This window comes from Verticillium nonalfalfae (assembly GCF_003724135.2).
Source record: "Verticillium nonalfalfae strain VnAa140/NRRL 66861 chromosome Unknown scaffold_27, whole genome shotgun sequence".
NCBI classification, from domain to species: Eukaryota; Fungi; Ascomycota; class Sordariomycetes; order Glomerellales; family Plectosphaerellaceae; genus Verticillium; species Verticillium nonalfalfae.
The window spans coordinates 25665-51434 of NW_021167252.1; the positions used below are offsets into that span (position 1 = coordinate 25665).

General features: G+C 53.7%; 11 protein-coding genes across 11 annotated transcripts; 2 read left to right on the forward strand and 9 right to left on the reverse strand.

Annotated features, from left to right (window-relative positions):
• Positions 1–40: 40 nt before the first annotated feature.
• Positions 41–3565, reverse strand: D7B24_004674 (uncharacterized protein; the record flags this gene model as incomplete). Its single annotated transcript, XM_028638840.1, has 1 exon — positions 41–3565. One exon carries the CDS (start codon positions 3563–3565, stop codon positions 41–43), a length of 3525 nt encoding a protein of 1174 aa, XP_028496563.1.
• Positions 3566–4946: 1381 nt separating this feature from the next.
• On the reverse strand, positions 4947–6584 carry D7B24_004675 (uncharacterized protein; the record flags this gene model as incomplete). Its single annotated transcript, XM_028638841.1, has 4 exons — positions 4947–5018; positions 5076–5464; positions 5514–6153; positions 6210–6584. The coding sequence occupies 4 exons, from the start codon at positions 6582–6584 to the stop codon at positions 4947–4949; spliced, it is 1476 nt and encodes a 491-aa protein (XP_028496564.1).
• A 770-nt stretch (positions 6585–7354) lies between these two features.
• D7B24_004676 (uncharacterized protein) lies at positions 7355–8372 on the reverse strand (the record flags this gene model as incomplete). Its single annotated transcript, XM_028638842.1, has 3 exons — positions 7355–7604; positions 7657–8236; positions 8297–8372. 3 exons carry the CDS (start codon positions 8370–8372, stop codon positions 7355–7357), a joined length of 906 nt encoding a protein of 301 aa, XP_028496565.1.
• Positions 8373–9172: 800 nt separating this feature from the next.
• On the reverse strand, positions 9173–10711 carry D7B24_004677 (uncharacterized protein; the record flags this gene model as incomplete). The annotated part of the gene is made up of 2 exons (XM_028638843.1): positions 9173–10325; positions 10401–10711. The coding sequence occupies 2 exons, from the start codon at positions 10709–10711 to the stop codon at positions 9173–9175; spliced, it is 1464 nt and encodes a 487-aa protein (XP_028496566.1).
• Positions 10712–11128: 417 nt separating this feature from the next.
• On the reverse strand, positions 11129–11520 carry D7B24_004678 (uncharacterized protein; the record flags this gene model as incomplete). Its single annotated transcript, XM_028638844.1, has 4 exons — positions 11129–11219; positions 11276–11344; positions 11411–11451; positions 11506–11520. The coding sequence occupies 4 exons, from the start codon at positions 11518–11520 to the stop codon at positions 11129–11131; spliced, it is 216 nt and encodes a 71-aa protein (XP_028496567.1).
• Positions 11521–12461: 941 nt separating this feature from the next.
• On the forward strand, positions 12462–16048 carry BMS1 (Glycoside hydrolase 2 (Mannanase, beta-galactosidase); the record flags this gene model as incomplete). The annotated part of the gene is made up of 3 exons (XM_028638845.1): positions 12462–12522; positions 12573–12643; positions 12701–16048. 3 exons carry the CDS (start codon positions 12462–12464, stop codon positions 16046–16048), a joined length of 3480 nt encoding a protein of 1159 aa, XP_028496568.1.
• A 545-nt stretch (positions 16049–16593) lies between these two features.
• On the reverse strand, positions 16594–17094 carry TOA2 (Transcription initiation factor IIA small chain (TFIIA 13.5 kDa subunit); the record flags this gene model as incomplete). Its single annotated transcript, XM_028638846.1, has 3 exons — positions 16594–16746; positions 16832–16979; positions 17048–17094. The coding sequence occupies 3 exons, from the start codon at positions 17092–17094 to the stop codon at positions 16594–16596; spliced, it is 348 nt and encodes a 115-aa protein (XP_028496569.1).
• A 322-nt stretch (positions 17095–17416) lies between these two features.
• On the forward strand, positions 17417–18235 carry VMA16 (H(+)-transporting V0 sector ATPase subunit c''; the record flags this gene model as incomplete). The annotated part of the gene is made up of 4 exons (XM_028638847.1): positions 17417–17474; positions 17537–17663; positions 17758–18066; positions 18127–18235. 4 exons carry the CDS (start codon positions 17417–17419, stop codon positions 18233–18235), a joined length of 603 nt encoding a protein of 200 aa, XP_028496570.1.
• Positions 18236–18863: 628 nt separating this feature from the next.
• Positions 18864–20994, reverse strand: D7B24_004682 (uncharacterized protein; the record flags this gene model as incomplete). The annotated part of the gene is made up of 3 exons (XM_028638848.1): positions 18864–20533; positions 20589–20667; positions 20722–20994. 3 exons carry the CDS (start codon positions 20992–20994, stop codon positions 18864–18866), a joined length of 2022 nt encoding a protein of 673 aa, XP_028496571.1.
• A 638-nt stretch (positions 20995–21632) lies between these two features.
• On the reverse strand, positions 21633–22184 carry D7B24_004683 (uncharacterized protein; the record flags this gene model as incomplete). Its single annotated transcript, XM_028638849.1, has 1 exon — positions 21633–22184. One exon carries the CDS (start codon positions 22182–22184, stop codon positions 21633–21635), a length of 552 nt encoding a protein of 183 aa, XP_028496572.1.
• A 991-nt stretch (positions 22185–23175) lies between these two features.
• Positions 23176–24515, reverse strand: D7B24_004684 (uncharacterized protein; the record flags this gene model as incomplete). The annotated part of the gene is made up of 5 exons (XM_028638850.1): positions 23176–23486; positions 23546–23914; positions 23970–24081; positions 24125–24377; positions 24439–24515. The coding sequence occupies 5 exons, from the start codon at positions 24513–24515 to the stop codon at positions 23176–23178; spliced, it is 1122 nt and encodes a 373-aa protein (XP_028496573.1).
• Between the last annotated feature and the right edge of the window lie 1255 nt (positions 24516–25770).

A 25770-nucleotide genomic window follows, 5' to 3' on the forward strand; every position in this document is an offset into this window, starting at 1 on the left:
CTTCTCTGGCTGATGAGATACAAGCACAGGTTGCCAATAATCATGTCGAACCGCCATCCCAAAATTGGACTTCGTTCCAAGTGCCAGCCTCCCGCTCCTCAAAATCTTCCTCCTTGACCCCCATCTCCTGAAGAAGGGCTCGATCCCTGGGTGGAACGGGCTGAGCCAAAACCACCGTCTCGATACCAACAGGGCTGTACTCTTCCGGACCCATGGGCAACGCCTCAATATCGATCTCCATGTTCAGCAAGCTCTTCAAAATGACAGAGCTCCCTGCCTTGCTCATGACCTCGTTTGCTTGCTTGCAAAGCTCCGAAGCGACGCACTCAACACAGCCGTGCTCGCACCAACACGCCTCGACTCGGGCCAGAGCCTGCTTCAACAGGTGATCGACATGCTCGAAAGCTTTTGTGCTGATACCAGACCCGCCGGCGCCACCCTTGGCGTCATAAAAGGTCAGCCTCGCAGGCCGTTTGCGCTGCGACTCTTTCTGCGCAAACTCCTTCAGCGCGACCTTGCACTCTGTCCGGACATCACCGGGCATGCTGATGACAAAGTTGGGCATCAGACTCAGAATGGCATGCTCAGCAGCATGAATCGACGCTGCAATGTGCAGTCGCCTCTCCGTCAAGATTAGCAAGGCCTTCTTCGGGATATCGAGCCACATGCCCTTGCCATACCGGATGACAGGAGGGTTGCTGACGTGAACCGCATCGATGACCCGCTTCTTCTTGTCCAGCTTGAAGAAGCCAAAGACGTTCTGCTGGATCTTGATGGTGCCATAAAATGCCTTTGAAAGAGATCCATTGATGCGCTTGATGGCTTCCGTCTCGATAGGATCGGTATCTGTGAAGTCGCGCTGCTTCGTTATCCACTCGACATTGACCTTTTCCACACGCGCCATGTGCCGATCTGGATCGAAATCTCGTACAAGGTATTTGCTTCCCTGATGCAGGAAAATGGCTCCATCATATAATGTGAAGAAGGCACGAGAAGCCTCGAGCTCCTCGAGAACAAGATTCTTGCCGTGCGTTACGTCGATAATGGCAAAGTGCTCGTCTTCTGTGTCGCGGATGGCAACAAACTTAGCAGGTTGTGGGCGAAAACGTTCGTGGCAATGGTAGAAGCCCAGTTCGCCCAAGATGAGCCTCTCTTGACAGACCTTAGCAAGATCACTCCCGAAGTATTGAGCATCCTCGACTGGTCTTATGGGCATCTCGTACGCTGCACACTGGATATGGCCTTCTCGAACCAACATGTTTTCCAGATCAACCTGGAGTGCACAATTGGGTTTGGTGAAAAGCTCATCAGGATTTTGCATGTAATGCTGATCCGTGGGAAAGCAGTCACCGACAAGAATAGAGAGCGAGTCCTTGTTTCTCCGGCCTGCTCGGCCACTCTGCTGGCGCAGGTTAGCGATGGTGTATGGAAACCCCCAGGTAAGCACACAATCGAGACTGCCAATGTCGATGCCCAACTCCAAAGCGGAGGTCGCGACAACCCCCAGAAGTTTGCCCTCAAACATCTCGCTCTCAATTTGACGTCGATCCTGGGGGGTATAGCCTCCTCGATAGCCCATGACCCGACCCATGCACTCTTGACGGCCGAGCGAGTCCATCTCTGACTTGACGGCATTGACGAGCTTTTCACACTGCTCTCGTACGCGGCAGAAGGCGATGATACGTACACCTCTGAGGACAAGCTGACAGTAAAGTCGGGCGCACTCAGCCAAAGCATCTCCGCGACCGCTGGCAGGATCTCCCGGATCTCGGTAGGGCGTGTTCCAACACAAGAACTCCTTACGACCAGAAGGGGACCCATCAAAGTCGACCAGGCGCACATTCTTGATGCCAAATATCGTCTTGAAGTGTTCTTGGGGGTTCGCCACGGTGGCAGAGCATGAGATGAATTTGATGTGACGGTTGCCCACTGCAGCGCATATTCGCCTCAAACGTCGCATGATAAAAGACATGTGCGAACCCATCTGGCCGTTGTAATAGTGCAACTCATCGACAACCACGTACTTTAGATTCTTCAAGAACGTTCGCCAGCGTTCCTCCTGGGGCAGGATGGTGATGTGTAACATGTCGGGGTTGGTGAAAATGATTCGAGCCTCGTCTCGAATCATGTTCCGTTCGGTCATTGGAGTGTCCCCGTCAAAGGTCTCCACAACCACCTCTTCCATGCCGGGCATGTAAGAGATGAGCTCCTTTAGGCTGCGCTTCTGGTCTTGCGCAAGTGCCTTAGTCGGGAAGATGAACATTGCCCTTGTGTTCATGTCCTGTTCAAGGGCGTGTACGAGAGGTAGCTGGTAGATGAGCGACTTTCCAGAGCTGGTCGATGTTGCAACAACGACGTGCTGCCCATTATACAGCCCATTCAGAGCCTCTGCCTGGTGCGCGAAGAATTGCGTGATACCTTTTGCGTTGAATAAGGCATTTACCAGATCTTGGCTAAGGAGGAAATCCAGATCACCGTATACAGCTTCTTGTGGTTCAAAGACCCGGTGCCCATCAGGGACGATCTGTCCTGTATACCATGGGCTTTCCTTTAGTTCGTCGACAATTTCCGGTATGCTCTTTCGTTCGGCGGGAATGCTTTCTGGGAGGCTATCCAGCTGGGTGCCAGTGGCAATGTCATCCGTTACGGTCGGGATAGGGATGTAAGCTTGCGCCTCTAGCTTGAGAGTTTCCACAGGATCTCGTTGTTCTCTTAAGCATCGATTCAAGAACACGCTGATGCTGTTAGAGAACTTTTGGTTGCGTCTGTCGATGAGTGTCGTCATTTGCTTCTGGCTGTAGACGGGCATTTTCAGCTTTTCGTCCTTCAGTTTCCGCGTGGCTTTCGTAGGCTCTCCAGTCTTCCTATCCTGGACCTGGCGCTTGAGATCACCATCCACAAACTCAAAATACAGTATCTCCTTTCCACCGACTACCTCATCATCGCGGTGGCAACCTAGGCCATCCAAGCCCGATATACCTCCAACAGATGCATCAGGGGCGGGGCCTTGGGCGCGAAAGTCTTTGGCTCGGCCGGTCTTGAACGTTTCATCTCTTTCACTTCCCATGATCTCTGTCTGGAGCATGATTTCGTCCACATAGGTGAAGTTAACCGCCTCTGGCCGCAGAGCAGCTATAGCTGCAACGTCCTCGATGGTGAGGGGTTTCTTGGTATGCGACTCGACAGAGGATTTGATGGTATCGAAGGTTGTAGCGAGGTGCTTGCGCGTGCAACAAAAGGTATAGACGAGGTTCAGAGCGCGGTGTGTCTTCTCGAGAGCTCTGAAGGATTCGGGCCACTCAGTCTCACAATCAACTACACTTACGCTTGTTGCTCGACTAAGTGTTGCTTTCGGCTTTCTCGACCCACCACGCTTTCGGGGTTTCGCGAGAGGTTCTCCCGCCATCTCGGTGTCACCGCTGGCATATTGCAATTCGGCCGAAATACCGACATCATCGCCAGTCGTTTGTCCATTGCTAGTCTGGCCTCTCTTTCGCTTGCCTCCTTTCGAGGATTCTGGCACAGCAGGCGATGAAGCCGCGGCCAGCGGATCCGCGGATTCCATAGCTGAAAGACTTGGTGGCAATCTTATGCGATGATCTTCAGCACATGTACTGGCTCTTTAGAGATTGATGGCATCGGAAGAATATAAGTACAGTATGCGACACATGACGTTCATCGGCTGAGATAAGCTTGAGAATATCTGCCCTCTCTCACGAAGTCTTATTTAGATTGAGACAGATAACTACATGCAAGTCAATGGAAAAAACCCAACAAGCATGAAATATGCAGCAGGAGCGAGGCCTCAAGGCCCGAATCAATACGTACGGGTGTTGAGAGGCTGACGAATCAGCAAAGTACGAAGAAGACCTAGAACTGAAGTCTCATGAGGGGCACTCAACGTCTTCGTCCGGATATATGTAGATTACACGCAAATGCTTCGGGTGCTAATAATATCAAGGCTGAGAAGAGTGCGAGAACGAGGTCACAAGTTTCCTTCGCGACGATACATGAGTGTATGATGCTGTCTGTCTTGCCACGCGAGCACGGACCATCACATGTCGCGGGAAGAACGCCAAGTCACGTGTGTTTCGCCCCTGACTTTCCCGTGAGGAGACACTGGAGCAATCGACAACGCCGACAGCGAATTCGTGTAATTTCAAGTTGATACCAATCATCAGAGCTGCCCGTCTCTCATGGTCATGAAAATCCGACGTTTTGGATGAAGCACTCGTGCTAGGAACCTTTCAAAGTCACCTGGCGGACCTGTTTCAACGGACCGAACAGCCTTATACTACGAGCATAAAGGTGGGCGTAAGGTGCCTAGCTCGCGGTCATTCTGAACATTGATGTCGTAAACCCTCATCAACTTGCAGGCTAGTTGAGGTCCCGCCCACAGCCGGCAATGCTGATTTGGCAGACATCAGAATCAGGAGTAAGAGAATTATGCAAGAGCACAACGATTGAACAGGATGCAGCCTTCTGGGTAGAGCTAAGTGATAGCTTGAAGCTTGTAAATCAGCATTCGACCACATGACCGCTGGTCATCAACATCATATGCTATAAGATGAAGATCATGCGTTGAGGAGTTTCAACCCAGATCACATCAGAGAAAATTGACATATCATTGTGTAGCCTCAAGATCCAGAACGGCCATGCATGTGTGTGCCTTCTGGATCCGGTCTATGACTCAACCGTAACACCGACAGGAAGCCTCCGCCCGCGCTCGATCGTAAACGTAGGCAACCGTCTGTCCAGCAGGCGATGGTAGCATGCTTTTACCCTCCGTCCTGACCTGTTTGCCAATGACACCAATCGCCGGTGAACACCCCAGTTCATGCCCGAGCCGCACAATCGTGACAAGAAAATGCGGCTAAGTATGGCTGCCTATTATGTCATCCTATGCTGCACATTCTTCCGAGACGAGAGCCCATCCCAGGATGCAATCAAGCACTCGCCAATTCGCGCTGGATCAGGCCGATTTCGCTCATAAAGTTTTTAGCGTTTGCAATGCTCATCTGTGGGGCAAAATTAGCACTGATTTGAAAGGAGAATTCTGACTCCGCGGCTCCTACCTTGGCCTGCACAGTCACAGGTTTAGCGTCTTCTCCCTCGAAAGCAGTGAAGCAAACGCCCACGGCCTTGAGAGATGCCTTTTCTTGGAAGTCCAGTGCCGGAAATACTGTGGTGTTCAGCAGTATGCGGTGCGTGCTGTCTTGCCTCATGACAAGACGGACGGTCTTGCTGCCAGCAGCAGCCTCCTCATCATCCTCCAAGCCGGAGGCATCAAAAGATCCTGGAATGGGGACGCCATCGTCATCGAATGAAACACATGACTCAGGTACATTGATCTTGAGCATTCCGGCGCCTCGCTCCTTCCAGCCCTCTTCCTTGACTAGGTGATAGATCTTGGATCGGACGGCTAGGACCGTGATCTCGCCAGCTTCTCCATCATCAACGGCGACTAAATCCAGTTAGAATGAATCTTGTGTAATGAGTGTCTGTTGACGCACCTCGCTGTAATCTGCTTTTCTTCTTCTCCTCTGACACCTTGGCGTCTTCCTTGTCAGAGTCTTCCTTGGCGTCCTTGTCATCGGCAGCTGATTCAGGCTCTTCGTCGCCATCCTCGTCGCCGTCCTCGTCCTCGGCGTCGCTTTCTGGCGCGCCGAACGGTTTCGCAGGCTTCTCGCTTTTGAAGGATGCGCCTGGCTTCGCAAAACTGGTGAGAGGGTTGCCGGCGAGTGCACTCCCGAATCCACCGCCGCCACCAAAAACGGACTTGAAGCCATTCGCTCCAGGTGCAGCGCTGGCGAAAGGTGATGCAGCTGCTGGCTCGCCCGTTGATCCAAAGCTAAGCGTGGGTGTGGCTGCAGGCGTGGCAGGCTTCTGAGGCGATGCGGACGCGAAGGGGGAAGCGGCAGCAGCCGAACCGCCAAACACGCTCTTCTTCGCGCTGCCACCGCCTAGAGCTCCAAAGGGAGAAGCGCTTGACGAAGCGAGTTTGGCAAATCCAGAGCTAGCAAACGCTGAAGAGGATGTTGTCTTGTCTTTTTCGGAGACGGGCAACGTCTTTGTTTTTGGGTCTGTTTGATCCGATACATCAGCAGTAATCTTTTCTGTCGTCGCCTCGTTTTCAACCGTATCCGAGCCCTTCTGTTGTGTTTCACTGTTAGCTTAGTGGCTGAGTCGGGCTCAAGGAGAAGGTGTACCTCAGCATCGGCGGTGGTCTTCACGGTTTCGTCTGCGACTTCGTCTCTGTGCCGCTTCTTTTCTGGCTCCGACCTCAACGCCCGATCTTTGGCCGAATCGGTCGAAGCTACACTGTGAGTGTCGAGCTCTTCAGCCTCGACGTCGTCTAGTTGGTCTCGTGCGCGCTTCTTCTTGGGCGATGAGATGCGGTCTTTCAGGTCGTCTTCTTGGTCGTCCTCGGGTGTTGTGCGACCAGTCTGGCCAACAGAATCGGCGACGGTATTCTCCGATATGGCGGCATGTCTGAGCTCCTTGCGAGCAGCGGCAGTCTCGGCGTCCTCCTTGGAATCGACAGGGTCCGACCTGGGGCTACCAGATTGGGGTTCGTCGGCCATGGCTGCTGAGAGCAGAGGTGAAGTTTGTTCTGGCGGTGGGCGGCAATGTATGCAATGCAGGTCGTGTCTGTCGGTGGGGGTCCGAATGAGAAAGTGGGTGCGTAGCTGAGCTAGGTTCCAAGGAGAAGGGGCTATGCTTTGTTGCAAGGCCTTGGGGAGTTGCCAGATTCGCGTCAAAGAGAATATGGCGCGAGGCTGGAGGACTATCGAGAGTAGAGGCGAGTTGCGTCGCAAGTTGGGCGAAGTGATGAGGTTGCAGATACCACTGGCCCGCTCGCGCCTTCCTTCTGAATCCCGGGGCTAAGGTTGGGCTAGTGCGGGCCTACCTTTCGCAGATGATATCGGAACGCGACCAATCAGCGGGTCTAGCTTCTGTCTGACGGGCAGCAACCCCGGTGTTGGAGAACGGAGGGGTAAGTCAGTGAACCTCTTCTAAATCGATTTGCTGAGATGCAGGAGCGGTGTTGGTCTGTAACATTGTTGCTTCATGATGTTTACATTATGTGCTGAAAAGAATTTATGCTTAAACTGTCGTTGGCAGGCGATAGGCTTAGCACCACAAGTACAGGCCTACAAATAGTTGACAGGTCCAATTCACGTGAGGTTTGATTTGGCTCAAGCTTTCATGTAGCGCAGAAAAAGAAGTTTCCAGGGATATCTAGTGGTACACAGTTTTGCAGCCGAGTTGAACCTGAGCCTTGTTACGCTTGCTGGTTTGCAGCGGCCATTCCCACATTTTACGCCTCCGCATGCTCCTGATCTCTGGTCGCTTAGCTGATAAAGCAGAGGCAGCCAAGGAATAGATAGAATACAAACAAGGGGTACACAGCGATACCAACCCTGTTCTTGACCACACCGCTGCCGCCCAGGATGCTAACGCCGGCAGCCAGCGACCATGCCACGAGGACCAGGTACACAGGCACGCGGACAATCGTGGGTATTCCGATCGCAGACAGCATTGCCGCAAGGACGAGAGGAAACAGCGTGTAGCCGATGATGCAAACGCTCTGCGCGAATGAGCTGAGGCTAGATTAGCACTATTCTCCGCGGAGCATTCTTGGTCGTGACTTACATGTTGCCACCCAGCAGCTTGATTTGCAGCGTGACAGCCGCCTCCCCAATCCAGATCATGGCGAAAACGCCGCTGAAGACGATGTCCTTTTGATCGGGAGAGGCGTTGAAGCTGAGCAGAAGACTGAGAAGCAGGCAGAAGATCAAAGGACCCCAAAGGTCCCAGTCCATGAGCCCCGGTGTCATAGTGTTCTGCGACAGGAGAGCTTCAGAGTCCATGAAGCGGCTTGCAAGACCTGTAATCTCGTCGCGCGCTCCGGAGAATCCAGCACCTCTGATATTGGCATATGCGCCCCGAAGTCCGTCGGCATCAAACATAGTGCCGCCCAGCAGGTACTTGGGGTAGAGCACCTCGCGCATTTTAGCCCAGATGGCGAGAAGGTCGCGGCGAAGCGTATCCCAAACAGACTCGTCAATCGTGTTCTGAGGAGTCTGTCTATCTTCGCCAGGTATCCGCGACGTCCACGCGCTCTCGTTCAAGGGGCGCGATGATGAGGCTCCGGGTGCTGAGCCGATATTGCCCGTCAGGGGCTGACGAGATGATGTATTTCCAAGGGGGTCATCGAAGTCGTTGAGATCGGCTACAGGGTGTACGAGGTCAGCAAGACGTCTGAGTGAACTGCTTCATATTGAATGCGCACCATCATCAGGATCGATCAAGTCATCATCGTCTAAGGGAGGGTTCGAATAAGGGTCTCTGGAGCTTGCCGCGGCCATTTTGTTGCTTTGGCAGGAGATAGATGGTTGCGTCAGCTGTACTATCGCGGTTCGAATGCTAGATCCAGAATAAGTGTGTTTTCGGTTCTCTGATCGACTGCGGGTTTCTTGCGATGGCGTTGAGACGAGGGTGCTGTTGCGATGTACGAGTTGAACCAGCGAATCCAAGGCACCTACGTAGCGACCTTGCGAGTGCCAAAAAGGTCCACGGTTTCCTCAATCCCAGGGCGCGCATGTGGTCCAAGCTCCATCAACGCTCCTCCAGCTGGCTGTCCAATGAGCGACTTCCATTCAGCATCGGAACTGACTAGCATCACGGTGGAGGAATCGGCATCTCATCAAGCTAGCGACACGCCAGGGCAATTTGACGGATGAAATTGTCCATTGTATGTTTGTATTTTTATACAAGGGCCATCCGTTTATCTCAATCTTCAAGCAGGAGTTCGTGAGATGCAGTGCCCGTCCGTCAATAAGGACACAAGAACTGCATATCCAAATATCTCATAATCAGGATCTCAAAAGCCAATCTGGGTGCGTTTCTCAGAGCCACCCATGGCTTTAGCGCTGCTTGCTAGCAACATCTATCCTCAGCCAACAGCATCACGAGCTATGATGCTAAGTAGAGCTGCCTGGAGAGACTGACGACATCACAACAGTCATGTTTAACGAAGTAGAACGCTATTACACAAATTCATTGGAACGCGCATGAGGGCGTCCGTAAGATACTCCAAGATACGCCCCTCGTTTAAAGATTGCTTTGTGATGTACGCAGCACCAACGCTTTCCCAACGCCAGATCCCTCAGTGCACACCGATGCCCTTCAACTTGAGATAAACGTCTGCTCCCCAACCGTGCAGGCTCTGCACGGCAATGCCGCCTCCGAAGTACTCGGCGTATGCTCGACTCAAGGGCAGGCCATATCCAAGTCCAGCAAGTGAGCTGCCGCCCACATTGGCATTGGCGATCGCCGTCAGGCCATCGCCGTAGGCATCAGAGCCTCCGCCGCTACCAGGGAGGTCGTCAAAATCGTCATTGAAAGTTGTGAAGGAGTACGACCAGATATTCGGAAGGACATCAGGGGCAATTCCTCCTCCACGATCGCGGATTCGAATAGTCACACCGGGTGCATTGTCGTCCAGTGGCTGGATGAAGTCGCTCTTGAAGTTGCCGCGCTCCTCGCTTGGTGCTTTGATCTGAACAGCCTCGCCGCAGGACGGCTCGGGCGCGATGGTGACGACGACCGGTTCTGTGTTTCCGGGTCGCTCTACGGACGCACGGAACGCATTCTTCAAGAGCTCGGTGATGATGTACTCGAGATGCATGGGCACGTAGGCAAATGTGGTATCAGGGTCCCCATTGATAATCAGCTGTGGTCTCGTGCCGTAGCGAAGCTCACAGATCTCAGCGACGAATTCGGCCTGGCTCTGGATGATATCTGCAGGGCGGAGAGCGGTGTCGATGACGCCTACGAACGAAGGGTGGTCAAGACATGGCGTCGGACTGGCGTCCGGGTTGAAGTGAGGCTGTGAAGAGTAGTGCAGGGCAATGTGCTGCTCAGCCACAAGTCGCGTCCCGATGCGCGCTCGAAGATGTTGGTCGAGGAAAGTTGTCACATCGGCTGGGGAGATGTGACGGCGGGCTTCCAAGAATCCACGTGCCAAGATTGGAATTGTGTCGGTGTGCGTCCTGACGAGGTCGGCAAGGACCTGGGTGAAGCGGACTTCGTCATCCAGGGTACGGACTGGGTTCTTGCCTTTCTCCCACCACGGCAGCAATGTCGACAACGACGTCTCGTATTTGTCATAGATTTGCCTGATGTTGGGATTCGACACCACGATAAACGGCAAGTTTCGTAGCGCTTGAATTCGTCGTGCCAGGCGAATGGGAAGGAGGGAGAGTGTGAAGTTTGCAGAAGCAAGGAGGGAAGCCTCGCTCAATGGTGGACGGCCATGCCTGGAAAACAATCATAGAATCAGCAGAATGCCAGAGAGGCGTTGGGAAACGATGAAAAAGCAGTCCAGCACCTACTTTACTAGATCGGCGAGACTCAACGGATGCTGTGGCTTGCCCGCCAGCGTAAAGAAGTCGGCGCCGCCATGCTCGCGAGAGGGGGTGGTGTGCTCTTCCCAGGGGAATGGCCGGTTGGTCGTGACAGAAATATCCCGACGGGCGCGCGGTGTAGGATGCAAGAAAGTCGTCGGTCGGCACCTATGCCTCAATGGAGATGTGATGCCGCGCATGTCGGCATGGTGGTAATGGGTGATGCGTCGCGGTCTGCGGCGGAGTTGGTTGAAGGCGTGGACAGGTAATAAGGTGTATGAGCCCGAGGTCAGAGCCATAGCATGAAACTTGACTCACTGCTGTGTCCTGGGATGCTGTCCATCAGGGCGCTGCAGCGGCTTGATTGGTGCCTACGACCCCCTGTAGTTCAGCGTGAGTAGCGCTGTCCTAGCTTTGATGGGCACTCTGCCGACCCAAGCCGAGCAATACCGTGCGGGGGATCAAGTGCCCCGCATCCACCACAACACTCGTCATGGTCACCCCTCACATCAAACCGCTTAGAAAGTCAACGGAATGGAATCAACATGTCATCATCCGAGAGCATCGGGTGCGAGACCCAACGTGAAGCTGATAAAACTCGATTCCCTGCCGAGAAGCAGGCGATTGCACTTTGAATTAGGTACCGATGGGTAGTGTATTCTATATGCTGGGTTGTGATGCTGTTCCTTGGGACCTCATGTTTGGAATGGTGTCGTCTACTGAATCTTCATCTCGCCATCCACCTCGACCTGTTCGACGTGCTCGTGTGCCTCAAGGGTCTGAACAGCGTCTTCGTCAAATATGACACTGAAATGATTACAAGTCAGCATTGTTTTGTTTGACACGGAAATGTTCAAACATACGCGAAACCCTTGATCAGGTTGTACTCGTGCGTGATCTTGCCGCCCTGGTTCGCGGCGTGCTCCTTCACGCTGCGTGTCACTGTTAGCAAATAAAATCTATAATTCCTGGGGATAATTCAGGTGTAGTAAACCTACGACTTGACCTGGTCGTCGGTCGCATCCTGCTTGCACGTAACCTTAAGGATAGTAAGTCTTTTGAACTAGTGGATTCCGCTCAAGGACAATCATACAATGTAGGAAGGCATATTTTTGTTTCTGTTGTTGGTCTGACTGAGCTGGGTTGTCTGAAAAAATGATGAAATTCGTTGTTGCGGGAAGGTAGTTGCTTGGGGTGCTCGAGGGTGCTGGATGCTTCTTATAAAACCCGGATGTCGCATCTTATGCGCTGCGTAACAGAGGAGGGAGGGTACACTCTGCATACCCGGCCAATCCTTCTTCGTACGCTCTTCGTGTATTTGCGTTCCGTCGACCCAGTAAGATAACAAGTAAGATGCCGCTAGGCGGTGCCTGATACTGGCTACCTCCCACCTGACCTGATGATGTGCTGAATGGAGTCAGATGTGGTGCGTGCCGCATGTATGCTCAGGCTGCTCGTCTACGTCATTCCCTGACATATGCATTTCGTGCATACCTGATTTGGCTTTCCGGGCACATGCCCGTCAGAGTAAATCTACAAAGCTAGACGAAGCTAGATGAGTGGGAGAATGGTCTGGCCTCGTGGCTGATCAGGCAGGTCTCGGTGATCTCCACCTGCATAGCCCCTTAGGTGTGATGATTCTCTGCTCTATGTGCCAAAAGCGAGCAGCCACACAATTGAACCATAGTCTTGCATTACTAGAGTAGCTCCATCACCACAATCTGATGTACCTACGTGGAAAGCATGTAAATCAAGTTGGGCTAATGGACGAGACACTGTTTACCACTACCTGAGCCGCGGGGTTGAGGTGCGGGTCGGTGCACTGTTTCAACACCTTTGGGGGTGAGGGGCACCAAGGTGGGGTCGTCGCTCACTTCTTCCAGCAATATCGATACGCTGATAAGATTAGATAAAGATCTCTCGCAAATTTTATCGGGTCCTCCAGAAAAAAGTGTCGGACTACTGTCTCGATGCACGTCGACCCGTCCTGTCCAGACCTGTCCAGCTGTTGTCCGCCCCAATCTTGCAGAATTGGCAGAGTCGGCCACCATGGAGCAACAAGTACACAAGCCTCACAGGAAGGCCAAGGAGAAGAAGCAGCACACCGGTGGTACGTCGTTAACATGTCTGTCTTGTTTGACTCTATTGACATGAATCCAGATCGCAACCCGAAGGCTTTCGCATTCAACGCTCCCGGTAAACTTGCGCGGCAAGCTGCTCGATCCTCCGATGTACGTTTCGACGACTCGCCCGTGAGAACTCACAGAGAACTGATTTGGGGGCAATAGATTAAAGAAAAGCGCTTCCACGTTCCCCTCGTCGACCGACTTCCCGATGAAGCCCCTCCGCGAATCGTTACCATTGTCGGCCCTCCCGGCGTCGGCAAGACGACGCTGATGAAAAGTCTGATCCGGCGATATGCGAAGGAATCGATCTCTGACCCGCAGGGTCCCGTTACTGTTGTCACTTCGAAGAAACAGCGTTTGACGTTTGTCGAATGTCCGAACGAACTCGAGGCCATGGTCGATATGGCCAAGGTCGCAGATGTGGTGCTCCTCATGATCGACGGCAACTTTGGTTTCGAGATGGAGACGATGGAGTTCCTCAACGTTCTTGCAGCCACAGGCATGCCCGGCAACGTCTTCGGTATTCTTACACACTTGGATCTCTTCCGCAAGCCGCAGGCGCTAAGAGATGCCAAGAGGAGACTGAAGCGCAGGCTTTGGAGCGAGCTGTACCAAGGCGCACATCTCTTCTACCTCTCCGGTGTTCTCAACGGCCGCTACCCCGATCGCGAAATCCACAATCTGTCCCGATACCTATCTGTCATGAAGAACCCTCGACCCTTGATCTGGAGGAACACGCACCCCTTCAGCGTTATCGACAGCTACAGAGACATCACCCACCCCACCAAAATTGAAGAGGACCCTAAGTGCGATCGCTCCGTCGTCCTGTCTGGATATCTGCGAGGAACCAACTTTGCAGCCCAAGGCCAGCGCGTCCACATTCCCGGCTTGGGCGATTTTTCAATTGCCAACATGGAGGTCTTGCCGGATCCATGCCCAACCCCCGCAATGGAGCAGGCTATCGCCAAAATCACTGGTAAAACCACGAGACGAAGGCTTGATGAGAAGGACAAGAAGGTGCACGCTCCCATGTCAGACCGAAGTGGCCTCAGGATAGATGGCGATGCCATCTGGATTACGAGAGAAAAGGGATTCACTTTCGACAAGGACGCGGACGTCGAGCGCGGTGAGGGCGAGGAGCTCATTGTTGGATTGCAGGCCGAGAGGAAGCTCCTAGGTCAAACTGAGGAGGGTGTGCAGCTCTTCAAGGGTGGCGACCAGGTCAAGACTGTAGAGGAGGAGGAGGAGGAGGAGGAGGAAGAAGAAGACACAGGCCGCAAGACTCAGCGGAAGGCTCGGTTTGCAGATCGTGATGAGGGCTCCGATGAGGAGGTCCCAGATGATGAGGGGTTTGTTAGTGGCGAAGACGAGGGCGATTCCGAAGTTGAAACCGAATTTGACGAGGGAAAACTCGGCAAAATGTTCAAGCAGGATGCCGACAAGAAAGCCACCGACGACGATCTGGCCTTTGCGGACAGCGACTCTGATCTCGGCTCTCTGTCCGGATCTGACGAGGGCTCCGAAGACGAATTCGACGAGGATGAGGAGGGCGATTTCGACGATGAGGACATGGAGGATATGGATTCCGACGAAGATGCTGCGGCGCTCAAGTGGAAAGAGAACATGTCTTCTCGTGCGAAGAAACTCCACGGCAAGAAGCGCTCATACCACACGCCGGATCTCGCAAGATTCATGTACGACGACTCCATGACACCGGAACAGGTGCTGAAGAGGTGGCGAGGTGACGATGATGGCGAGGAAGAGGACATTGAGGCTTCCGACGATGAGGACTTTTTCAAGAAGACGGCACAGGAGAAAGAAGACAACGCCGAGGACCGCTCGATACCCCTGTACGACTACGAGGACCTGGCCGCGAAGTGGTCCGTGGAGAAGAATGTGGAGGCACTGAGGCAACGATTCACTTCGGCCAAGCTGTCGAGGGAGGACGGTGAAAGTGGCGAAGAAGACGAAGAATTTGACGGCGTCGACGACGATGAGGATGACGAAGGCGATGGTGTTTTCGAGGATCTCGAGAATGCCGAAGAAGGTGAACGCGTCGAAGCCCCTGCTGAAGAGCCCGAGTCCCTAGAAGATGAGCGAGCCAAAAACGCACGGCGTAAAGAGGAGCTCAAACTTCGATTCGAAGAGGAAGATCGGGAAGGCTTCATGAACGACAAAGCGAAGGCCAGACGTGAAGGTGGCGAGACTGAAGAGTTTGGCGAAGACGACTGGTATGATGCACAGAAGGCTATGATCCAAAAGCAACTGGATATCAACAAGGCCGAATTCGAGGAACTTGACGAGCGTCAAAGAAGTGCAGTGGAGGGCTACAAGGCTGGTAGATACGCCAAGCTTGTCATCGAGGGCGTTCCAGCCGAGTTTGTTGAAAAGTTCTCGGCAAAGACACCCTTGATCCTTGGCGGTCTTTCTGCCACAGAAGATCGATTCGGCTACGTCCAGGTCAGGATGAAGAAGCACCGGTGGCACAAGAAGATCCTGAAGACGAACGATCCATTGATCTTCTCTCTGGGATGGCGTCGGTTCCAGACGATGCCGATCTACAGCACAACGGACTCGCGGACGAGGAATCGTATGCTCAAGTACACACCCGAACATATGCACTGCTTCGCGACAGTGTACGCTCCCTTGATCGCGCCCAACACTGGCTTTGTATGCTTCAATTCCTTCTCCTCTGAAAACCCGGGCTTCAGGATAGCAGCAACAGGCACAGTGCTCAGCGTTGACGAGTCCACCGAGATTGTCAAGAAGCTCAAGCTCACTGGTACACCCGACAAGATCCACAAGAACACGGCTTTCATCAAGGGAATGTTCAACTCATCTCTCGAGATTGCCAAGTTTGAAGGTGCTTCGATCAAGACTGTTTCCGGCATTCGAGGACAGATCAAGCGCGCACTCTCCAAACCCGAGGGCAACTTCCGTGCAACCTTTGAAGACAAGATTCTCTACAGCGACATCATTTTCCTCCGCGCCTGGTACCCTATTAAGCCCCATCGCTTTTACAACCCAGTTACCAACATGATCGGCTGGCAGGGCATGCGTCTGACAGGAGAGGTTCGCCGCGATCAGAGCATCGCCACGCCGCAGCTCAAGAACAGCCAGTACCGCAAGATTGAGCGCCAGACCCGCCACTTCAACCCTCTCCGGGTGCCACGTGCCCTTGCTGCCGAACTGCCTTTCAAATCACAGATCGTGCAGACGAAGAAGCAGAAGAAGGAGACGTACATGCAGAAGCGCGCAGTCATGTCCACGAAGGAGGAGAAGCGCGCCAAGAACTTGATGCAGCAGCTTACGACCATTCGCAATGAGAAGGTGGCGAAGAGGGCAGCCAAGAAAGAGGAGCAGCGCGTTGCATACCGCAAAAAGATTGCGGATGGCGAGGCGAAGAAAGAGGAAAGGGAGAAGAAGGAGAGCAAGGAGTTCTGGCGGAAAGAGGGAAGAAAGAGGCAGTCGGTTGACGACTCCGGGGCCTCTAGGAAACGTAGAAAGTAGATCAGCCTGGTCCGGCTTGTAGATATACCAATTGCCCGAGAAAGCACTTCTGTATGTTCACCTCTACAGTACTACATCTGATATTTTTGCTCCTTCCTGGGGCGATTTCCCCTGTTGTGCCTACGTTAGCTTGACACAAATCCTCGGTCAAGTGTTCACTAGTATCCAACAAAGAGTCGTCGGAAAAACAAGTATGCAGTCAAACCACTTGCACAGTCACGCAACGCACCATTTACACCAACAATCCAAAGATGATCACAATCATGGCCTCAGCGCCAGCTGCTTGTGTTTCGAAGCCCGTCATCATTGACTCAATGTCCTTGTCCATTCGTCATTCTTGTTTAACTTTGTGCCCCCAATTCCGTAGGAAATGCAAACCTGTAAAACGGCCGCAGCCGGGTGAAAGCAGTACCGGAACGCCGTTGTCCAACCCCGGACCCGTACCCATGTCTGATGCAGTATTCTCCTCGTCCGACCATCGTTACGTATTGTCGTATGTCGTGTTCGCTGTGGACCCATCGAGACTATGTCTCCTTCGAAGCAGCTCAAGGGCCCTCGCCAGGCTTCTTCGCGTTGCAGCTCACAATCTTGACCTTGTCCGCAGAGACCAGTTGCCCGCCATTATCGAGCTTGAATTGGACATTTTTGATGAGAAAGGTCCAGACTTCGTCACAGAAGCGGTACGTCGACAAGCTCCCCTGCACAGCCAGCGAGCGCAAAGCAGCGCCCCTCGTGGTTAGCTCCATGGTACTGCCCAATGTGCATCATCCGCCGCCTGCTCACCTTGAACGTCAGACGAGCCTTCACGTTCTTCTGAAGAGCCTCTGTGATGGCCTGATCAAAGTTGGCCAGGATTTTCATGGCCAACTGCGGGTAGATGCGCTCAGCGCTGATCAGATCGTCGAGCATGTCCATCAGCGCGAGGCCAATGCTGTCAGGCGGGGCGAACGGGTTAGTCAAGTTATAAAGACAACACCAACGTGTAGCATGGAGCTGTACCTGCTGCGCCTGTACAGTTCATAGAATGATTCAGGGTTAGAAGCCATCTTGACGATTGATTTGTGATCGTCGAAGGGTCTACCAAGGTGGCGTAGGTGGTGTTGACGTGTGGAGGTTCCCGGTAGCTTGGATATCCGGGAGGTTGTAAACCTGATGACTCAGCAGACAGTCTCAGGCAGCCAAGCTCACAGCTGCACGTGATTGAACCGGCTCTAGTTCGGATGACATAACGTCGAGTGCTTGTCCAAGGCAACCTCGTGAGAGCTTGCCGCAGCTTCAATCAGAGGCCTGACTGATTGACACGATACCGACGAAGACGCCCTCCTCAACATCACCGTATCGACGACGACACGCCGAAATCCGATCAGAATGAGTCTCACCTATGGATTGGGAGGCATCGGGAGCTCCCTGCTCGTCGTGGGAGCCTGTACGTCCCCTCCGGCGTTGCGCAGCCCAGGAAAGGTCGCTAGGCTAATCTCTATAACCCAGACATGCTCTTCACGGGCTCCGGAGAGGCGTTCAACGTCGGCGCCTTCCTAGAATCGACATCGCCCTACTCTTGGGCCTCTCTTGGCGTTTCCCTTTGCATTGCCCTCTCCGTGGTTGGCGCCGCATGGTACGCGCTCACTCCCTCGATGCATACCCGTCGCAGATTCTACACCATCGACGATCCGATCTCAGCACCCGTACTAACCAGTGCGACTTGATAGGGGCATCTTCATCACCGGTTCCTCCATCCTCGGCGGTGGCGTCAAGGCACCCCGCATCCGCACAAAGAACCTCATCTCGATCATCTTCTGCGAAGTCGTCGCCATCTACGGTGTCATCATGTCTATTGTGTTCTCTTCGAAGCTGAGCTACATCTCTGGCGCCGAACTGCACGACGGAAACAGCTATTACACGGGCTTCGCGCTTTTCTGGGCTGGCCTGACTGTAGGCATGTGCAACCTCATCTGTGGTGTCGCCGTTGGTATCAACGGCAGCAGTGCTGCCTTGGCAGATGCCGCGGACCCCAGCCTGTAAGTGGTTCTTCCGCGCCTTTTTCGGCGGATCAGATGCTAACAGGACCCAACGCGCAGTTTCGTCAAGATCCTCGTTGTCGAGATTTTCAGCTCCGTGCTGGGTCTCTTCGGCCTCATTGTCGGCCTTCTTGTTTCCAGCAAGGCGACCGAGTTTGGAGGCAAATAGACGAGAGATGGGCGAGAGACGGACCCGCTTCGAGGCTGTCCACAAGTCACAGAATCAACACCCACGAAAAGAGGCCAGAGGGGCCACGCAATGATATCAAGGGTTCCGCTCGATGGGCTCAGGCGGTATCGGGAGCAGCTAGCAGCAGCTTGCATCACGACAAAGGACGAGCGAGGACTTGGCCAGGCGTCACGGATAAAGGTCTGGGAGAGGACTTGTCTTATACTGTAACATCACTTTTGTTAATGGACCTGTATACTCATGACGGGCTCTTTGCACCGCACTTCGAATGCTCGTTGTGAATACAACGCATCAGGAACTGTCAAATGACTGTCGGAACACAAGGTCCATGGGGAATTTACGGGCAGTGGTGTAATAACATTCCCATACATCTCAGTGTGGGACCTGGGTGTCATTTATGAACATCAGGATCCTTCATACCTGCTGGCGAGTGGCGAGAATTTGGCCGATACACTGCAAAGTTTCCCACCCACCAGTCGTGACGTTAACTGAACTGTCCTCATTCGTGCCTCTGGGTCTGTAATGAGGACCTAAGGGGGCCCATGCAAGGAACGAACAACATTACGGCTGGCGTTCAATGTCTCCTTGAAACCCGCACGGGAGGCTTTCAGATATCGGCTTGTACACCACCCATCAACAGCGCGTGCACCTGAGCCCCCTTCTTGAGAGGCCCGTTGCCCTTCGGCAGACACAGTAGGGCGTTGGCAGACCGAAGGCTGCCCACGCGCGAGCTTCGCTGTCCTCCTGTGCTGTTGGCGTGCAGAGTTCCGTCCTTCCCAACAGTGACGACAGCACGATGGTACTCGGGTCGCCCCTTGTCCAAGGCGAAATCATGGGCCAGCACCACGGGCACCTTGGACAGGCTCCTAGGTTCCACACCAGCCAGCTTGTGCAGTGCAGGCAGCACGAACAGATTGAAGGTCACAAGCGCGCTTGCAGGGTTTCCCGGCAAGGCGAAAACCGGCTTTGAGATTCTTTCGCCGGCGTTGGTCTTGACCGGAACAGTCGCAAATGTGGTCGGTTTACCGGGCTTCATATCCACTCGGCCGAAATGGATGGTGCCGCCGAGAGATCGCTCAATAGTCGGCTTCAGCAGATCCAGCTCTCCCATAGACACACCACCTGTTGTGACTAGCAAGTCGACTTTACGCAGGGCCTCGCGCAGCGTCTCTTCCAGCGCACCAGGCCGATCGCGTGCGATCCCGAGGTCGATGGCTTCAAAGCCTCGCTCTTTGGCAGCCGCCAAAAGGGTGACGCGATTCGTGTCGCGGACTTCGCCGAGACGAAGCTCGCCTTCTCGGTCATGTTCGACAATCTCGTCGCCAGTGGACAAAACACCCACAACGGGCCTTCTGTAGGTTTTGATCGAGGCCACGCCAACGGCAGCCAAAAGGCCAATCTCGCCGCCAATGCCAGAAATCTGTTCGCCCTTGCGGAGAATAGTGTCTGACCTCTTGATGTCGCTGCCGACTTCACGAATGTTCTCGCCAGGCTTCACTCCGTCTGCAAGAATCTCCACCTCCTTTTCCTCTTTGCCGTCATCTGTCTTAGTTCTGAGCAGAGTGTCCTCGACCATGATGACAGACGTGGCCCCGGGTGGCAGAGGAGCCCCCGTAGTGATGCGCGCAATTTCGCCCTCCCTGAGGGTGCCGATCTCGCTCGGGGCAGCATGCGACACCGCAGTCACCGGGTACACGCCCTTCATGTTACCGTCTTTGGGAACGATAACAGCATAGCCATCAACAATGCTGGCACGGAAAGCGGGCACGTTTTCGTTGGCCGTTACGTCTTCTGCCAACACTGCGTTGATGAGGCCAGCATCCACCTTGCGAGAAACGATGTCGGCTTCCGGCGTGAGCTGCTCAATGATAACCAGGGCGTCTTCTACCGCCAACATAGGGTAGGGCGACTCTCGATACCGTCGGGTAGGTCCCAGGCTCGGGTCGTTCGAAACTACCGGCTGGTTTCCGGTATGTCTGACCAAGCCGCCGTGACCGTGGTTGTGGCTATGGCCATGACCGTGGTTATGAGAATGATTGTTTCCGTGAGACTGTGAGCTGGCTGATTGACCCGCACTGATACCAGCATCGGCTTCCAGCTTTTTGACGCCACCTGAGTGCAGGGCTCTGGAGTCTACGCCTGCAGCCTGAAGACAGGCATGTGGGAGCGTCCTCAGGATGGCCTGCAGATTCTCTTTGGCGCCCTTTGGCGAGCCTGGCAAAGTTACGATAACGGTGCTGTGCCTCACACCAGCGACTGGCCGAGACATCATGGCAACTGGAAGATTTCAGCTGGCTTTCATTTGCAAATTTCGATCTGTAGATATGCTTACAAGGTGTCACCGCCAGCGATGTGGCCAGCATGCCGTGGACTATGCCGGGAGCCTGTCTGTGCAGCAAAGCACCGACGGCCTGCACGGAGTCAGTCGATAGACGACATGGATAACCGTAAATCCAGAGACGTACCTCAGGTGTATGGTCCGTCACAGCGAAACCTGTCCCGCCAGTGGTTACGATGAGGTTGACAGCATCGGCACCGAGATCGGCCCAGAGCATGATCTGACGCTGAATTTGAGGGACATGGTCTGACACGATCTTGGTCTCGACGACCTCCCACTGGCTTCCACCTTCGGCTTCTATGACATCTCTCAGGACCAACTCGGATTTGTCTGAGGCTGGGTTCTTGGATGCCGTCGTTGATACAATCAAGATAGCAACCTTGAGAGGGGAAGTGGCCATGACTGAGGTAGCTGATGCGTCCAGCGAGCTAGGGGTCAAGGAGACTGCTTGGCTGCTATACTTGCACTTGTTTACCTTGGATTCGCAAGAGTTCGACGCTCTCAGGATGTGATGTGATGGATCGGCTTCGCCCAGCACATGTGTGGAATCATGTTTGATGCACAAATGTCTCGAGCTGAGGAATGGAAGGTTGGTAAGTACGCACTGTGCTAGCACGGCATTTACGCCACCTGTGAAAGTCAAGTAGCCGTCTTGGGCGGGATCGGTCTTCGGTGATAGTACTGTGCGGCTGTAATTAATCGCCCCATATCGTCGCACATTGACAGTTTACCTTTTTACCAACCTACCTAAGGTACCTCACCTCAGATGCCTTACCTAGAGCTCCCTTGACCTTGTGATCCCTCATCACGTTCATGTGCCATCGTTGTTCTGCGGCTTTCTGCGTTTTCGTGGTATCCCCCGCTGTGGTTGCACAGCATGTCGGGTGAAAAGAGCAAAGTCATTCGCCGACGCAGCATTTCATCGTCTCATTGATGCCCCGAAGCTTTCGCACCTCAGCAATACGTCATTTACCGCTGTGCTAACTCCTGACGGCCCCTTGTTCGACGGATCAACAGACCTGTAGTAGATCAGCACGCTCAACAGAGCCCGGCATTCTCTCTCAATCTGCCGTTTGCAGCCATCAGCTCTTTTCTTACCATCGCCAGCTGTTTCTCCTGCTTAGTCCGCCTGCCAATCTCCGCAGTCCACAGCTTACGATACGCCTCGACACTCAGGAGATCTTCTGCGTGAAGAGCTTGTCGCTCCATCTCGAGCTTGCGCGTCACCCGGCTGACAGCTTCTGCCAGAATGTCTGCGTGATCTCGACTTGCCTGATGAAGCGCTTCATCGTGCAGTTGTGCCATCTCGATGAGGCGCTGTGCATTGAGCTTCCTCTCGCGATCAAGTTGCTCTTTGTGTAGTCGTTCCCTCTGAATTTGCTCATCTCCTCGACGACATCTCTCTTGCTCGCGTTCGCGTTCACGGAGGCGCATCCCCTCCGCAAGCTGCTGGTTGAGGCTTTCCACTTTACCAGCGAGATAGTTGAGAGACTGGTCCTCTGTTTTGCTTGGGAATCGGCACTCCTGGAGATTGCTAGGAGGGTCCGCTTCATCGAACCCAGCACCTGGCGCTGTCGAGGTTGCTGGCATATCTAAACCATCCAGGTGTACTGGGTTGGAGTGTAGCGACTCCCACGCCTCACCAAGATTTACTCTGTTAATGCGCGGTTGTATCATTGAACTTGCTAGACAATCACTGCCAGCAGCGATCGCGGTCACAGACTGAGAACCCATCTCAGCAACGGGGTCGAGACGCGGACTCTGTGGCGCGTCAGCTGAGAGACGTGGTGGAAGCTGAGTTGTCTCGCCCGTGGTATCTCGCGGCACCATGTATGGGGCCAACGACGATTGTTCCTGTGCATCAGTACCTTGTTGACAAATCGGTTCTTCTGTTGTCGCAGATCCTGGCGAGGCTGGTGACATGAAGGGAGAGTACGGGTGAGGAACGAAGGCCTCAACCCAGCTAGACTGTTGCACGGCACTTACGCCAGTAGGCCTCCTTCCTAACAGTCTGCGACATAATTGCTTGGTCTTCCCAAGCTTCAGGCAGACTCTCGTGCCAACAGCCTTCGGGCTGTACTTCGAGAGACGTGCCATCCGTTTCTCGCAGGTTTGGTGGCGCATTTCCCTTCAATCTCAGGACGTCCATCCTCAAAAGTCTGGAAACAGAGAAGTTCAAAAGAGAAACATCGGTTTAAATGCACCTTCGCGATTGCGGAAGCTCGTCTGAGCGAGTCAAGTGCTCGGCATGGGTACATCAACCTAATGTGCAACCCTTTGTCTGTGCTCACGAACAAGAACATTGTCTAGCATACAATCTGTATAGCAATAATCATCGTGCGGTTGGGTCATTGCATTAGCACAGCATGGCTGTTTTCCCTGATGCTTCTTTCTACCTGTGTTTCTCCGAAGCAAATCGTTGAAATACGAACGCATGACTTGCGTGAGGTATCAGCCAGCCTTGACAAAATATTGGCATTCGCATCAGTCAAACCTACACTGCTGGAAGGCCTCGATAGTGGGCTATTCTCTTTCACGGCCTCACGAAAGCGGACGAAACCAAAACCGACCGTTGCGGCACTTAGCAGTCAGTCGGTATCTTCTCCGCACGCGAGGCTGATCCATTGTGCTTACCACGTGGCACAGGTGTTGCGCTGCTGCTCGTAGGATGAAGCAGGTGAGCAGAATGGATCGACGGGTCACCCACCCCGGATTCGCGATTTCCAGCAACCGCTGATTGTTCTCGTATTGTGAACTCCTGCATGCGGGTCGGCCCGTTTAAGGGTACCGGCGAACCTGCAACAAGTCCGGGGATGGCCGAGAGGCCGATATTCGCCGTGTTGCGTGTGCGTTGCCGAACAGGTGTGATCATCGGGGCCTTCTGCATGCCTACTGCGAAACTTGAGGTCAGCCGTGAAACTTGTAACTGTAAAACCCGTGGTCCTACTCACTCCCGGACAACGTGTTTTGCCCTGCCCAAAGTTCATCGTTGACCACGAATTGAGTTGCTCCGCGGTTCTGAGGTGGTGGCATCTCTGACCTGTCAGAGCCTCGGCTTTTGTGAAATTGGCTGAAGTCTGCTTGCTGCTCATACTGACCCTGTCGCGGGCTCCCTTTGTCGCGAGTGTCCGAGAAGACATTCATTTGTAGGTGAGAGTCCACTGCATCACAAGCCGCTGCCTGCATTTGCCCCATCTCTGCCCTTCTCTTGACCCTGTCGTAGAGCTCCTGGGTTTGCAATAGTCTACGGCTCTTGTCTTTGAACGCCTGGCCGAGCTCGTCATACTTTCGGCGCATTGCGTCGTTCTGTAGCGCCAAGTCTGCCATTGAACCGGTCAATTTTAGAACTGACATGGTCAACGGATGGGGGCGTACCCTTCAGCTGCCCCTGTATACTCTCAATCTCAGCGTTTGCCTCGTTCACCGTCTTGTCCAGATGCATATCGAGCGCTTTGTACTTGTCGGTCAAAGTTTTCTCTAGATATTTCTGATACACACTGGCGATCATCAGCAAGTGCAAAAGCTCGTACTCTGGCGTCCACCCACATCTCCTGGGTCGTTTGATAGGCCCAAAAGCTCAGTGCTCTACCAGCACACTCCATAATAATGTTGGGACTCAGACCACTCAACACGCTAGTCTTGTAATCCTCTGAAGGACTGAGGATAGCAATGACGGCGTCGTCTGGGTTGCCAAGGTTGCTGTTACAAGCAGGACAGCTGCTGCGGCGTTCAGACTGGCCAGCGAGGCCGGAGCGTCCGGCACAATTTATACAGAATATGTGGCTGCGTGGTTTCTGTTAGGACTGAAGAAAAGACCGACAATTTAGCATGTACAAATACTCACCTGCATGTTGTCACCAGTGCTCGGTCTGTAATCTCCTGCCGGCACTTGAGGACGTTGCATTTCAGAGAGTGCTCCATCGTGTCGATTGGGCTGTGTCTTCTCGACGCTGGCTTCAGTGAGTTCTCGCCGTCGCTGAAACGAAATGATCTGAATATGCTCAGGTTGGGTACCTCGTACCTAGCGCGGAGCGTACTATCGTCTTGGTGCCGATGCCATATCAATGACATGTGCGGCCCAGACGTAGATCGTGAATGGGTCTTCAATCGAGGTCATGAATGGTATCCTGTCTTGGGTTACGATTGCCGGCTTACTCAATTCCTCTTGAGCCAGGGCAGTCTCCAACCCGTGCGCATGGCAGGCACCACGACCTTTCGGTACCGCCTGCCTCCTTATGTGGATATGTCGCTCTGGGACCAACATGGCAAATATTCATCCTGTTGCATGCTCGATGAAACTTTGCTTTACAGAGCTTATTGCAACTCATCTTCGGGCTCGAACAGCGTCGCCGTCGCCATTGGGTTTTGTCGTTGATTTAGTCGCACATGTTCGGTGTCGCACAACCTTAGTGTACGCATCGCGCACCAACGAGCTGGCGTACAAAGTGACAGATTTCAATCGCTTCCGGGCGATTGGAACCGAGATACAAGTATGAAGCCGAACCAACGGCGACCATGCCCTGATATACTTTGACGGTTGGCCCTGCAGGACGTGTCGCAGTGTGTGGCGCACAGCAGCGTCATCCGTGTGGCATGGTCACCGGTGCTCCCCTGACCTTCATGCTACCTACACCGAGACCCAGAGACGGACGAAATTGGCCAAGAATCCCATGCCGGGTCGCTGCAAGATCGGCTATCGATGCATCAGCTTCAGGGAATACTGATGCTCGCGTCCATTCTACTACCTCTTCAGGCGCAGCATATGCTGCCGGCGAGTCATGGCTCGACAGCTACCGCTGTATTGGGTCAGCATCATACTTGAACTGACCAGCCGGTCGTAACAACGCACTGACAAAGTAGAGATCGAAAGGCCGACGAAATTTACCAGTCTATTTGAGCATCGAGAGCTACGTGATTTTTACTTGGCAGTGTCGGTGAGCCGCCACACACCGTCGCGAGTTGGGAGGACCCCAGCGACTCTACAACAAGGCCAAAAGCCAGCTCGCCGATGATGGGCATCAATTCAGGTGACCTCATGGAACTTGGCACCCTAGGGCAGCAGCACAGCATAGCAGTGTTCACTGCGAAACCCTGCGACCCCGGATCGACGCCGGGCTCATTCATCTGCCAACCAGGAAGGGCAAGGGTGCCCTTGTTCAGTAGCAGCCCAGCTGCA